The sequence below is a fragment of the Stegostoma tigrinum genome, chromosome 9 (genome assembly GCF_030684315.1).
Source record: "Stegostoma tigrinum isolate sSteTig4 chromosome 9, sSteTig4.hap1, whole genome shotgun sequence".
In the NCBI taxonomy this organism is placed as follows: domain Eukaryota; kingdom Metazoa; phylum Chordata; class Chondrichthyes; order Orectolobiformes; family Stegostomatidae; genus Stegostoma; species Stegostoma tigrinum.
The window spans coordinates 10758726-10773807 of NC_081362.1; the positions used below are offsets into that span (position 1 = coordinate 10758726).

The following is a 15082-nucleotide window of genomic DNA, read 5'->3' on the forward strand; positions in this document are numbered from 1 at the left end:
TCTATAATTTTTCAATTTTATTATTAAATTGACAATGTTGCAGGTACAAAGTCCACATATCTACATTATTTTTAAACAATGTCCTTTTCTTTTAAAGCAGAGAAGTCAAAGGTCCAGTCCTTTATTTCATTGTACTGTTTCTAAAAACACTGGAACATTATGAACCAATTTATCTCACTTCATCCGGTTTAAAACTTGCACTGCGTTTCTGCCATGGAGGTAATAGCTGTACGCAGATGCCGCTGTTGTCAATGCAGTGATGTACCTGAAATAACAAGGTAATATGATAATCGGATCATTATCAATAGTCACTAAATATTGCAGCAGCGTCAAAATCATTAACCCAGAACTCATGCAAGATCTCAACAATAGTTCAAAAAAAAAGTCAAAAACACGCTACATTTACATATCACCTCTAATCTTTTAAAATGCCCTAAGGCACATCACAGGAGCATAATCAGACAAACTGATGGCCAAGGTGATGGAGGCAATACTAGAACATTAAGCTGGGTCAAAAACATAATCTGATGCCAGTTTAAGTGAAGAGGTATTAGAACAGGAGACAAAACGTTTGGGTTGAAGATGTAGAATTTAACAACTGGAGTGAAAGAAAGGTAGAGATGCAGACCAAGGGAGAAAATTTGTGAGTTTAAGATGTAGGCAGCCAAATACATGGCACAGTTATTCTTTCTCCCAAAATTAACCACTTCACAATTTGTTATATTAACTTTCATTTCCTCACTCACTACTTATCCACCCAATGGTCTTGAATTCAAGTTTGATTTATTGTTGTTACATGTACTGAAATACAGTGAAAGAGTTGTTTTGTGTGCTATACAAGCAAATTGTACCATATAAAGCGCATCAGGGTCACATACAGTGTTACAGCCACGGAGAAGGTAGAGAGCGAGGGGGAGATCGGGGAGCGGGGAGGGGGAGAGCGACCAGAATTAACATTTGTGAGGTCTGTTCAAAAGTCTGATAACAGCAGGGACGAAGCTGTTTGTGAGTCTGTTGTACATGTTCTCAAACCTTTATATCTTCTGTCAATGGAAGATGGTTGAAGACAATATAATTAGGGTGGAGGGGTCTTTGATTATGCTGGTTGCTTTCCCGAGGCAGCAGGAAGTATAAACGGATCCCTGTACGTTGTTGCTCTCTTCTACCTTGTTTGAGTCTTTGCTGATAGAAAGTGGCTGATTTTGGAAGCTGCTTGTGACAATTTATTATCCAGTTAAAAAAGGCAGTTTTCCACATCCTGCTAGGAAGCATAGAAAAGTGACCGAATGACTTCGGGAACAAAAGCAAACGGTCATCACCGGCGACCAGTTCAAACATTCTTTGCTCCACATGCAACAAGAATATTTTCAAAACGTCAAATGATAAAGTAATTAAAATAAAATCACAAACATCAAACTGACATGTAATTACTTCACTCCCACTGATCCATCCCCTACAGACTATTTTGCTAATTCGATTTCCTCATAACCACAAGTTTCATCACACCACTCCTGACAGACCACCTCTGTTTTGTTCAGCTGGTTAGTTGTTTGTTCCATTTGACCCTTTCAGCAGTAGTTTCTCAGTGGTTAGCACTGCTGCCTCACTGCGCCACAGACCAGGCTTCAATTCCGGCCTCGGGTGACTGTCTGTGTGGAGTTTGCGCATTCTCTTCATGTCTACGTGGGTTTCCTCCGGGTGCTCCAGTTTCCTCCCACAGTCCAAAGATGTGCCGGTTAGGTGGGATGGTCATGCTAAATTGCCCATAGTGTTCACAGATGTGTAGTTTAGGTGGATTAGCCATGGGAGCTGCAGGGATTGGGTATCGGGGGTATGTCTGGGTGGGCTCTTCAGACAGTTGGCATAGACTTATTAGGCTGAATGGCCTGCTTCCACAGTGTAGGAATTCTATGGATCTTTCAAGTCACTTTTCTTCATTCTGAATGATTTGGTACACCACAAGACAAGGTACAAATTGTCTAGACAGTCTACCTTCCAAAGGCTTACCTAATCATTTTCGGTGACCACCTCGCCACCTCACTTGCCAATCTGAAGCTTGGAACTCCCACAAAGCAGGTTATGAAAAGAGATGTTAAAATGCTATCAGAGTAGCCATCAGAAACTGACAGGACCAGATAAATACTGTGACTACAAGAGCAGGTGAGAGGCTGGGTACTCTATGGCCAGTAACTCACCACATCTCTCCCAAAGCTTGCCCTTCACTGACAAGGCACAAGTCAGGAGTTGGTGGAATACTTTCCACTTGCCTGATGGGTGTAGCTCCAACAATATGCAAAAAGCTTGACATCACCCAGGACGAAGCAGCCCACTTAATTGGTATTGAATCCACCACCTTCGACATTGACTCCTATCACCAAGAATACATACTGACAGCAGCGCTCTTCATCTTCAAAACATACTGCAGTAACTCAACAAGGCTCCTCCGAAAGTACCTTCCAAACCTATAATCTCTAGAAGGGCAAGGGCAGCAGATGCATGGAAGCACCACCACCTACAAGCTCCCTTGCAAGGCACTCACCATTCTGACTTGGAAATATATTACAGTTCCTTCACTGTCAGTAGACAGAAAATGCTGGCACTCCCTCCCTCGCAGAAATATAGATGTCCTGACACCACACACACTGCAAAGGTTCAGGAGAGCAACAGCTATGCCTTACCTTATGCAGTCATAGCATCACACAGCATAGAAACAAGCCTGTCAGCCTACCACGTCTATGCCGACCAACACACACCAAATCCAACTTTCATGGCATTCCTGATGCTGGGCATCTCTACACCTCGTTATCTGTGCCTAGAGCCACAACCACTCCAATCTTGCCTAACTCCTGCTTGCATTCCAACTGTTCCTTTTAGTGAAGTAAGGGGCTAGTTTGCTGTAAGAAAAGGGCTATAAACACACATTTTTCTGATCTCCATAATGTTTCAGGCAAATCTCACCATAAACTGTGAAGGAACACATTGTCCACATACTGAAAAACTGGGGCTGCCAGTGATGCTGCCACTAGTACAAGTTGAACTGCTGTGTTAACCTGCAACATAAATGAAAGTCAATGAATTAAACCACTGCCAAATAAAATGTTATATTTAATATAGGCAACATTCTGGGATTCTCTGTTTCAGTTTGATTATATTACAAGTTATGTTGTACAAACAGGCCATAGCAGTGACATGTTGTTCAGTGCTGGAAATTACTGAGTAAAAGCCACACGGAAGGACTCAAATATGCAATGCGCAATAAGACAAAAAATAACCTCCAGAATAGAATCATTGAATATAAGGAAAGGGGACATTGAGACAATACTTACAATAAGTACTACAAACCTCAAGGCCTACAACCTCTGTATAGATTTCTGTTTTTAACATTTCACAAAAAGTTCTTTAAGTCCATTTGAAAAGAGCTCTTCAATCATTTTTACATAGGCTTATCAAAAATCACTGAACACCACATTTTTTTGCAACTTCTTAGCACAATTAATGTAGTACATCCAAGAATTGTCCAATTCTTCATAACTTAATAGAAATGAAGGAACAAAAACTGATACGCATAATGTCTAGAAATCCACAAATAGAGCACAATGATCACTTTTTGAAAAGAAGTGAAGCTCTGACCGAGTAAATTATTATAAAGATGGAGTTAGACATATTCAAGCAACAATAAGATACAGGTGGAGGAGAAATTCTGCAGGTTCAGCAGCATCTGTAGAGACAGAAATACAGCTAATGTTGAGTCTGACATCACTCCTCTTCAGAACTGAAAGGGGTTGTAAAAATGATTTTTATGCTGTAGACAAGAGGGAGAGGAGAACAAGTGGAACATATTGTGATACGGCTCACAGTCAAAAACAGAGGGACTGCTAATGGTGAAGAAGTTGGAGATAATTTCTGTGGAGGCCGAAGTTACAGCTGTGCATGTATGCCCAGGGGTTAAAGGATGAAAGAAAAAAATTGAGGATGTAGAGGCCATGCTCTGAAGTTATGGAATTCAATATTGAGATTCACAGACTGTAAGTTGCCTAAGTGGAAAATGAGGTGCTGTTCCTCCAGTTTGCACTGTGTTTTGTTGGACCATTGCAGAAGGCCCAGGACAGAAATGCTAGAATGGGAGGAACTGGAAGATCAAGGTCATTCCTACAGACAAGGCACATGTGTTCCCAAAAGCAGTCACCCAGTTTCTGTTTGGTCTCACCAATTTAAAGGAGACTACATTGTGAGCAATGAATACTGAGGATTAGCATGAAAGAAGTACGAGTAAAACAGTCTTCGAACGCTAAAGATGTCACTTGGATAGAAAACAATCAACACTCGAATCACTAGATTCCTTCTCTCACCAAAATTCAGGAAGGAAAACTAGCCCACATTGCTAAGCAGGAATGAAGCATGGGGAGTTTTTGCAATAACCAACTTCTTATCACTAAAAACCCTCCAGCCACCCATTTTAGTTGTTCACTGCAGTTACACTGCTGAAATTTCAGACAGAAGTCTCACAAATTATTACAATTCAATAGCCAAGGAGGTCGAGGGAATTTGATGTGAATGTTATCCTGGGCATCAGTGGATGAGTTGCTGCAGAATAACTGCTCCGGAAAAAGGTGGTCTAATTTTCATCCTCACAACCTGCAACACCTCACTGATAGGTTAGCCCCACAACTCACCCGCTTGCCAGGAAAGGCCAGCCAGCAACTTTCACTGTCTCTGTCACACTGTCAACTCACTGGCAGCATGAAGGTGGCAGGAAACTGTCAAATGAATAAATCTGTTTTTTGAAACCATCCCATCTGCTCAAACTGCGCAGGAGTTTAAAAGATAATGTCATAAGTTAGATCAGTGCTTCACAGGGTACGTCCTTGGCTGGCAATTAGATCTGCCCACAGTACACGGAGAACTGCAAAAATCAAAATTTTGCTCAAAGTATGGAAAAGTGATCAATTCATCTCACCTTGCTGATAAACGTTGGTTTCAACTGTGCTGTGGCATAGCATGGGTTGAAATATTTGCTGAGAGTCCTCTGTGAAAGACGAAAGTAGTTATTTAGTTGCGTGCAACCAATTTTACAAAATCCAAACTCTACGTCAAATGGTTTCACAATGCAATACGGGTGAAGGAAGGGAGAAGCAAGTAGGAAATCTTCTCATTTTTGTCTGTACAGAAGTCACAAAGTATGTAACGTTATGCGAGTATGAGATCAAAGCGAAGTTATTCCATATTGATATCAATGCTAACTTCCTGAAATATACTTTGGGACAGAGGATTTACAGATTGGTGTCAATTCAGTGAAATTATCCCATTCTTTTCCAGTGCAGGAAAGAATTCTGGAAATGCCCCCAGCCAAGACACGCCATAGAGCGATCACATTCACGTTCACCTGGGACCTGTTTTGTAAGGTAGGGATCAGCTCATCCATAGTCACAAAAATTCCTTATTCATCATTCCTCCTTTGCCACTATTTCATACATAAAATACGAAAGACATAATTTGATTAATTAGCTGCCTCCAGATGGTGAATCTAAGGAGTCTTAATGAGCAACAGTAAATTCATCCCCAAAGGATTTATCAAATAGGAAGCAAAAAAAAACACATTCAAGGAAAGACTCCATCAGCATCAGCCCATGATAAGTTAGAGCCTTTCAGACATAGCTCTGATTTCACGAAAAACCACAGCACTGAAACGCAAGCCACTATGAAGGAAAGGGGGCAGAAGGGAAAGTGAGGTGGGTGGGGCACAAGCAAGTGTAGGGGTGTGGGCTGGTTGGGTGCCAGAGAGGTGAAACAGAGAGAGAGAGAGAGAGAGAGAGAGAGAGAGAGAGAGAGAGAGAGAGAGAGAGAGAGAGAGCGAGAGAGAGAGAGGCGGGGGGGGGGGGGGGAAGAGGAGAACAAGAGGAAGAAGTTAAAATGAGATCAACTACTTTGTGTTACTTACTGGTGGTGGAACCGTTCGATATCTAATATAAAACCCAGCTGCAATCAAGGTGATATCTCGTATAAGGACCACTGCAGTAAGAGGAGCTGAAAGACAGAACATATGAAATGGATATGAGGTGGGGTTTGGGAGACCGAGGGGAATGTGGATATATTCAACAGGAGGAACAGAAAGCCTTATGTGCACAAATCCTGGATGGAGCAAATAAACGTGTTTGCAAATGTCCTTCTGTCCTTAGAGAGAAGATGGTCAGCGCAGTTAATCCCTTAGATTTTTCCAAGATTTGAATTGAGAGCTTTAAATTGCCTAATGCATACTTGAACTAATTTTTCCCCTACCAACCAAAAAATAGTTTGCGACAAATGGAGAAAGACAGCTGGGCTTTGAAATAGACTTTACAAACTAAAAATACCTGCAAGAGCGAAACTGCATGGAACTCAGTGTACAAAGAGAAATAGGTGAATAAATGACATCACAAACTACTGCACATTTGAAATATTACTGCAGTTACAAAGTTGGTCATTAAAAGTGGATCATGTCAGAAAATTTTAAGATGTGACAATTCAAATATTACTCTTTACTGTAAACTCAAAGCATAACTCACAGGTGTCACACTGGCTAGCACTGCTGCCCCACAGTGCCAGGGACCTGGGTTCGAATCTACCCTCGGGCGATTATCTGTGCGGAGTTTGCACATTGTCCCCGTGGGTTTCATCTAGGTGCTCTGGATTCCTTCCACAGTCCAAAGGTTTGCAGGCCAGGTGGATTGGCCGTGTTAAATCGCCCACAGTGTCCAGGGGAGTGTAAATTAGGTGGGTTATCCCAAGGAAACCTAAACACATAAACAGAAAGCGGGACATAACACCAGCGCTTCACCGGAGGCTCACTGATGATGTTACCTAGAATGGTGATGAAACGTCTGAAAACTAACCTTCCAGCTCAGCGAGCAAACTCACCTCCAGAACCTCAACCTGAGCTACAAATGTTCTCAAAACTCGCTAGGTGGGTTATCAGCGATTCGGTCTGTGTGGGATGCTCTTATGGTCAGTGTGAATTTGTTGGGCCAAAGCGTCTGTTTCCACACTGTAGGGATACTACTACTATAATTTTCCAGTACGACACCTAATGTTACACATTTACCGTAAATGGTATGCAGACATTTAGTGAACAACAGCTTTTGTATTACCAGTGAATTACCTGACCAACACAGACACAAAGATGGATAGTTGTGTATGATACTCATAACAGCAGGATACACTGGGGAAAGGGAAGGCATTTAAAAATATGAATTGATCAGAAGAATAATAAACGGCATCTTCTCAAGAGAAATGGAAAGTAAAGCATGGGTAGCGCAAGTTAGAAAATTAAGTGCTTAAAAGAACAAATGAGGGTTTGATGCAAACCCACGTAGAATCTTCAACCAAATGCAAGAAGCGTTGTTAGTTCTTGCCTTGAACAGCAAATAACAATTTCTATCCATTTAGTACCTTTACAAGAATAAATCATCCCATTTTGTAAGGTCGACAAAATTAGACAGGCACCAATCCACACAAGGAGATATTCGGTGAGATGGTCAAAAGCCTTGGGCAATGTTAGATTAGAAGCACCATCTTAAATAAAAGACGAGAGAAAGAGTACTAACAATGTAAGTAAGGAATTCAAAGATTAGGGTTGATAGCATGGCCACTACAGCGGATCAATTAAAAATCAAGGATGCTCCAAGTCAGAACGAGAGGTTCTAGAATCATAAAATCATAGAATCCCTACAGTGTGGAAACAAACTCTTCGGCCCAACAAGTCCACACCAACCCATCTCCCTATAATCCACCTAAGCTCCACATCCCTGAACAAATACGGGAAATTTAGAATGGCCAATCCACCTAGCCTGCATATCTTTGGACTGTGGGAGGTAACCGGAGCACCCGGAGGAAACCCATGTAGACACGGGGAGAATGTGCAAACTCTACACAGACGGTCACCCAAGGGTGGAATCGAACCTGGGTCCCTGGTGCTGTTAGGCAACAGTGCTAGCCACTGTGGCCACCATGCGTTTTCTAATATCTTATATGACTGTGTGGCTGGAGCAGCTGGGAGGAAGAAAGCAATGGAGATAAGATTTGAAAATAATGTTTTAAAGTTGACACGTTGCTTAGCTGGAAGCAAATCTAAGTGAGCAAGCACGGGGTGATGGTGAACATAAACATGGTCAAGTCGAGACACGGGCAGCAGAGTTGTTGTTGATCTCGAGTTTACAAATGATAAGAGTGTGGGAGGTCAGGGAAGAATGATTTGGAGTATCAAATGGAGGTAACAATGTGGATTTCAGCAGATCAATCAACTGTGACTGGGATAGGTTATGAGAGGAATAAAATGCAGTTGGTAATTTTGAGATGGTGCAGATAATTGATGAGTTCGTGTGTGGCTCAGAAATGAAATCAAAGCTGCAAACAGTCTGGGTCAGCTTTACTGTATCTAGAACGAGGGGTGTACTTGGTGGCTATTTTCGTGATCCAAAACAAACCCAAAAATGCATATTTGGGTTGAAAATGATTAAAGCACAATAGTCATGAGTTAAGACAGAAATTGAGCTGCACAATCATTTCTCTCTCCTACATTCAGCCAAAGCTTCACAACATTGCGTTTTCATGAGGTTGTTGACATACTCGCCAAGCTGGCTTGTTTTTGTTTCGACACCATGCTAGGTAACATCATCAGTGAGGCCTCTGATGAACGATGTTGTTCTACTCCGCTTTGAATTTATATTGTCTGGTCAATTATGGTGATTTGTATCATTTCCAGTTTTGTTCTGTATGGGTTTGTATGTGGGGTCCAATTCTATATGTTTGTTGATTGCACTATGGGTGGAAAACCACATCTCTAGGAATTCCCATGTGGGTCGATGTTTGGCTTGGGCTACTATGATTACCTTGTCCCAGTTAAACTGATGGCCTTCATTGTCTGAGTGTACTGATATTAAGGGGAGTTCATCGTGCTGTTTTGCTGCTAGCTAATGCTCATGTATGCCGAGGGCTAGTTTACTTCCTGTCTGTTTGATGTAATACTAGCGGCAGGTTTTGCATGGTATTTTGTGAACTACATTGGTTCTGCATGTTGTGGGAATGGGGTTTTTAATCCTGGTGACTTTTTGTTGGAGCATCGCTGTGGGCTTGTGTGCTACCATGATTCCTAGTGGTCATAGGAGTCTTGTCAGTTCTGACATGTTCTTGATGTAGGGCAGTGCAGCTAGTATGTTAGGGTGCACTGTGTCCTCTTCTGGTTGTCCATTTAGTAGGCACCTGCGAATGAAGTTGCAGGGATATCCATTCATAGCAAAAACTTTGTGTAGGTGCTCTTCTTCTTTCCTGCGTGGTTCCAGCATTTTGCAGTGAGTCGTGGCACATTTAAATAGTATCCTAACACAGCTTTGTTTGTGGACATTGGGATGGTTGCTGAGACCGGTATCTTCATCTTTAATGGTCAAGTACACAAACAGATCAATGGTACACCCATGGGGTAACCCACCTCAGGACTCACTGCAGAAGCAGTCATGCAAGGTCTGGAACACACCATCCTTCCCTACGTTCAACCTAAACTGTGGATCTGGTACATGGACAATACATTTGCCATTGTTAAATGCACCAAACTACAAGAGGCCCATCACCTCATCAACAACGTACTCGCCGGGATTAAACTCATGAGAGAAGAAGAAAACAACAGTCAGCTTCTGTTTCTAGAGGTCAGAATATGACCAATGGGGAGTTCCAAACCTCAGAATGCAGGAAAACAACACACACTGACTAAATCCTCAGCTTCCACAGCAGCCACCCTGACGTCCACAAACAAAACCGTGTTAGGACACTTTTTAAATGGGCCACCACTCACTGCAACACGCCTAAACTAGACAGAAAAGAGGAACAGCACCTATACAAAATCTTTGCAATGAATTTAAAAAAGTCAACAACCTCATCCACACAACCCGAGCTATAAATCTTTGCTAAAACCTTAAATTTCATTTTCATAATTTGTTACGGTCATCCACAAGTGTGGGTCTACATTGACTGGATAAAAGCAGTTTGCTTTCTGTTAGATGATTAAAAATGTTTTTGGAAAATAATTAATTCTAGAAGAGAGTGGCAGCGTGAAAGGTATAACTGGAAGCAAAAAACACAGAATCAATGCAATTTCCTGTGTTTCTCCATGAATTACAGAAGGGCAAAATAATGGCATCACTGAAAAGTTAACCTAAAACATGAGCTAGTTTCCACTATTTTAGTACCAACTCAATAAAGCCGGAAGTTAAGTGTTAGAAACCATGGAACAGAAGAAAACTCTACTATATTTCCAAAAGTACTGACAGCATTGCTTAAAACACGTATGTTTAATTATGGTTCTGTTGAAATTAAGGACCAAAAGAATTGTGGACGCTGGAAATCAGAGAAAAAAAATAGAAATTGCTGGAAAAGCTCAGGAAGTCTAGCATCATCTGAGGAAGGGTCACTGGATCTAAAACATTAATCTGATTTCTCCCCGCAGATGATGAAAGAAAGGGCATTTGAATCCATTCATCATGCAGTCTCATTCACTTACAGTACTATCCAAAGCTGAGACCATTACTATTTGGGGATTTTATCAGCATCACATAACGTTTTAATGGTGTCCTGCTCTGTGTCCTCACCTTTGATGCTCAACTAAAATAAACCGTGTTAGAAAACTACTGGCATTGACTTAATATCAGATTTACAGTGCAATAACAGTAAGTACAATTTCTAGGTGAACATTTACCTGACCAGCAACACAGGCAAAGCATATTCTTATGTGGAAGTAATTTCACAAAGTTTAAAATTGGATGACTGGTGTATGTCCTAGAATTCCTCAATGTAAATACTCATGGAATAGTTTTTAAAGTGACTGCATTTTTACTTGCTTACATGGAAATCTGGAAGGACACTAGTGACGGACTCATGGAGTTTAGTCGTCTTTTTATGGTGAACCTATGATCTTATGATGTTAATTCGCTTTATGCCAAGGCCAAATAGCAAACAATGATGGTTAATCTGGTCCAGAAAATGTCAAGATGCAATTGGTAATATACGTGGTTAAATGAACTGCTGTGGTTAAATAATGCAGTTAAGCAAGCTGTGATATGCAGAAAGCAGACAGACATCTGACAAACTTAATCATAGTCTGCCTAACATCTAAAGCTGAAATAGCAATTACACAGCATTGTCATTTTTCACACTTGTTCAATTTTAAGAAACAAGTCATTGTGTTTGGAAGTAAATTAATGGTCTAACTATATGCAGCAATGCCTTGGAAAAGAAAATGTGGTTACAAACCTTATAACATGTTTAGAATTTGTTGAATAGGAAATACTATTCAGAATTATGACCTTTGGACTCTTTATGCAAGAACTGTTTAGTTGAACAGAAAATCTGCAGGCTTCCATGGGCTGAAATGTAAAGAGATTTGAACATCAGACTAAAACAATCAGCAGAGTTTGGAATATGCCCATCAATCTAGTCAACTAGAGAAGTGGATAAGTGGTGAGGTGCATTAAACATCAGTGCACATCAATACAAGAAAAATCAAAAAACCATCAACAGAACACTTGAAGAGACAATGCCACTGCTATCCAGGAGGCAAGGTCTGAGTCATGGATAACAAAGCTGTACACTGTTGATTACATTATGGATCACACAGTTTATTTAACTTTAATTCATCCACTGTCTGTTATGGACCAGACCCCCTCAAATTAAATTAAAAAAGGTAGCCTAAACCCTAAACTTTTCTAACTTTTAAAAAGACAACGTCAGGTATTGTGCTCCATATACTGTTCGATTAGTCAAACTACTTGACATTAAGCAAAACACAACTGTTTCAAATACTAAAGCTGAAATACAACAAAAGAACTTGGAATAACAACTCTACCGGAAAATTAACAGAATAATAGATACAGTAACTATTATGAGCCCACTGTTCCAATATAGTAACATCCCATAAACACACCCTTTGCAAAAGGCAAATTCAGAAAACGGATTTGTCACATTTGTAATCCAGCAGCCCAGGAAGAGAACCCCTAGCTTTTGGTTGTTATCGAGAGAGAAAAAATAGTTTCCACCTATCCAAGACCCGAGCAGCAACTGTTTTGAAAGCAAATACGAAAATCCCTGGTTTTGTGGGCAGGAGCTTGACTACACCCACTCAGGCTGCTTCTATTTTTCCAACTTCTAAAACAAAAATCAAAGTTTCCACAAAGTATTATCTTCTCTTTGACTGCTCAGCACTTTTCTCTAATCTCTCTTTAGAAGAAACCAGGGAAAAAAAACACACGTCTTAAAGCCACAGCACCATGACATGTCACTCACAAACATAGTCTGTGCCTGTTAAGGGTTTTTTTCTGGTGCAGCGGTAGTGTCCCTACCTGTCAGCCAAGAGCCTAGGTTCAAATCCCACCTGTTCCAGGTCGTCAGTATCAATCTCTGATGGATTGGAAAATATCTAATCTGTACCTGTGTACTCCTTAAATCAGTCATGAATGACCCAAATCTAAAACTGTTGTAGCTACTCAACAGCATAGTATCCAGGTAACTGGAGACGCAGAGATTTTTGACTGCGCACATTTTAACAGCAGTTCAAAAATCTGGCTCACCAGCAATCAGGGATGGTTAACAAACGCTGGACTTTCCTTCATAGCTGACATACTATGAAAGAACCTTTTTTAAAAGCAGGAAGTATACTTTAAAAATATATCTTTGGTCAGCACTCTCTTTGGGAAGTCCTATGTAGATGCTGTAAGAACACATTATTTTTCTTATTCATCTAGTATACCACCTCCCAAGTGGGGTCACAAACTCAAAAGTAAGCAGTGATCACCCCCGAGCTCTAAGCGAGGGATAACAGATATGCTCCTACTGTAATGAATAGGACAGGGCCCTCAACTCCTCCACAGGTCTCACTGATTCATTCAAATACAGTCACACTGGTAAAAGATCTTGGGAAACACTGATTAAGTCCTACAATCTCAAAACTAATTACACTAACGTGGGAAAGACACCGACAGCTACACAAATAGTTATTTTAAGCAGAATAAATTTAAGGCTTTTGATTTAGTTGCTAACATTCAGGAATGGAAGCATGCTATTCCCTTTTCTGAACTCTATACTAGAAAGGCAAGCAGAAAGGTAATAAAGAGTGTACCTGGAATGAGTTCAGCACAGGTCAGACTGACATATAGGACACTGATCAGAATCTTATCTGCCAATGGGTCCAGGGCACTCCCCAAAGCTGATTTCTGATTAGCCCAGTTTCGTGCAATATACCCATCCAACTGAAAAATGCAAACAGAAAGAAATGTGTTAAACAGTCAAATCAACAACTGAATGAAAGGGATATCAAAGATACCTGTTTAAAACATCTTTCAGCATAGCTTGCTTATAATGCAAAATACTTCAACATTGATGCAATTCTTTTTTGGCCCACAAGTTACTTCTGATAAGCTAATGTATATTGAGCAAACACATTAGAAACAAGCGTTGCAAGATTGCTTTCAATTTCTGCAGGGATATGCCATTTTTTGAGGATGTGCAGATCATATAATCTAAAATGGAACCTACGTATGTGCGCCTTAAAGCCAAGGTGTACCTGTTCCACGTCCCAGAAATGAACTATGAATTCATTTCAGGTTAGATTGCAGTTCAGATTCCTGGCTTTGTTTAGGATGCTTTTAAACCAACAGACCAATCTGGAATTATAATAAAAGGAGAGCTAAAAAAAAAGACTACTACAAGATTTGTATTTTCAAGAAACCCAAGTGGAGGAGATAAGTAATTATTCTAATTATAGCAAATGTTATTTCAACTTTTAAAAAGTGTACATCGGCACAGAGCAACTTAATTCCTTTCAGCCTGTTTTAAAGTTTTAAACAGTTATTTGTGAGTTGTTACAAATCCATAGGCAGCAAAAGTCAGGGACAGGAGCTGATTTGGTTCAGTCAATAGCTCTCTTATCTGTATATCACTGGATTCAAACCCCACTGCAGAAAGTTGAATAGAAGATCTAGGCTGACATTCAAAATTACATTGAGTGCGGCAGTCTCCAAAGTGACATCTTTCAAATGAGACATTAAAAAGACCCCCACCTACCTTCACATGTTAATGTGAACATAAAACTGCTTTGAAGAACATGAGAATTCTCCCCAGTCAATGTTTCTTCTCTGAATTAAACCAAGAAAGCTCATTAACTGGTTAAACACATTACTATTCACTGTGTCTTTGCTGAGTTCACACCAATGACTGTATTTGCTAAATTACTCACTACAGTTCAAAGCATTCTTCCATAAGGTTGTAAGTTTTAGGACTTCTTGCAGATGTTTAAGGGCCTGCTGTGTTCATCCAGCTTCACACTTTGTTACCTAAGTTTTTTTGTAGTCACTTGAACTCAAATTAGGTGTGACTGATTAAATTTGTCTAGCAGGATTTATAAAGAATAGAATACATTTTTCAAAAGCATAAATTCACTAGAAGCATTACAGAATACATGACACAAAGCTAAGGAATTATGTAATGGAAACAGCAGATTTGTCACCCACTACCAGTAAATAAAGATCCAATATCTTGAAGAAGTGAAAAATCGAGGCTCTTATTTCGTGCATTTTAGAGTCCAAGATTCAAGAAGCATCTACTTTTGCAAACTAGTCTCCTTTTTGCCACTTAGAATGTAATTATATTGTCTGCATATTTTAAAACTTTGTTCATCCAGAAGACCATGAACTGACAAAAAAAAAGTTTTAGTTCACTTTCCTTTTAAAGTAGGCAACAATCTAATTTAAACCTTTGAGCATAGATAGAATTAGAAGCTGTCAGCAGCAAATTTTGAACCACATAAATACCTTGGTATGATCATGTTCATTTTTAAAAGGGACAGCTGTTATATAAACTTGTGGAGAGCTTTGAATTTTATGTGAACTCTTTCCTTGCTGCAACAACTAGATTTACATAGGGTATCCTACCATCTCCTGTCATCTCACCCAATCACCCACAAGCAGAAACATGCCCTGCTTCTGATTTTTTGTTTTCATACCACCACCAGTCTCCAAGGTTTATCAGGCTTTTCTGCTCTCTGCATCGCTCAAGTGCTGGTTCTGGT

The 15082-nt window shown here is 40.2% G+C and overlaps 1 protein-coding gene across 1 annotated transcript in view; it reads right to left on the reverse strand.

Annotated features, from left to right (window-relative positions):
• crls1 (cardiolipin synthase 1) overlaps nucleotides 1-15082 on the reverse strand; it is a 50926-nt gene continuing 35844 nt past the window's right edge. Inside the window, exons 3-7 of the mRNA XM_048536616.1 lie at nucleotides 13136-13265; nucleotides 5939-6024; nucleotides 4958-5026; nucleotides 2959-3050; nucleotides 1-265 (exon numbers count right to left, since the gene is read on the reverse strand). Of these exons, the coding sequence (XP_048392573.1) occupies nucleotides 175-265; nucleotides 2959-3050; nucleotides 4958-5026; nucleotides 5939-6024; nucleotides 13136-13265 (468 nt within the window). The 3' untranslated portion in view covers nucleotides 1-174. The remainder of the gene's footprint in view (nucleotides 266-2958; nucleotides 3051-4957; nucleotides 5027-5938; nucleotides 6025-13135; nucleotides 13266-15082) is intronic.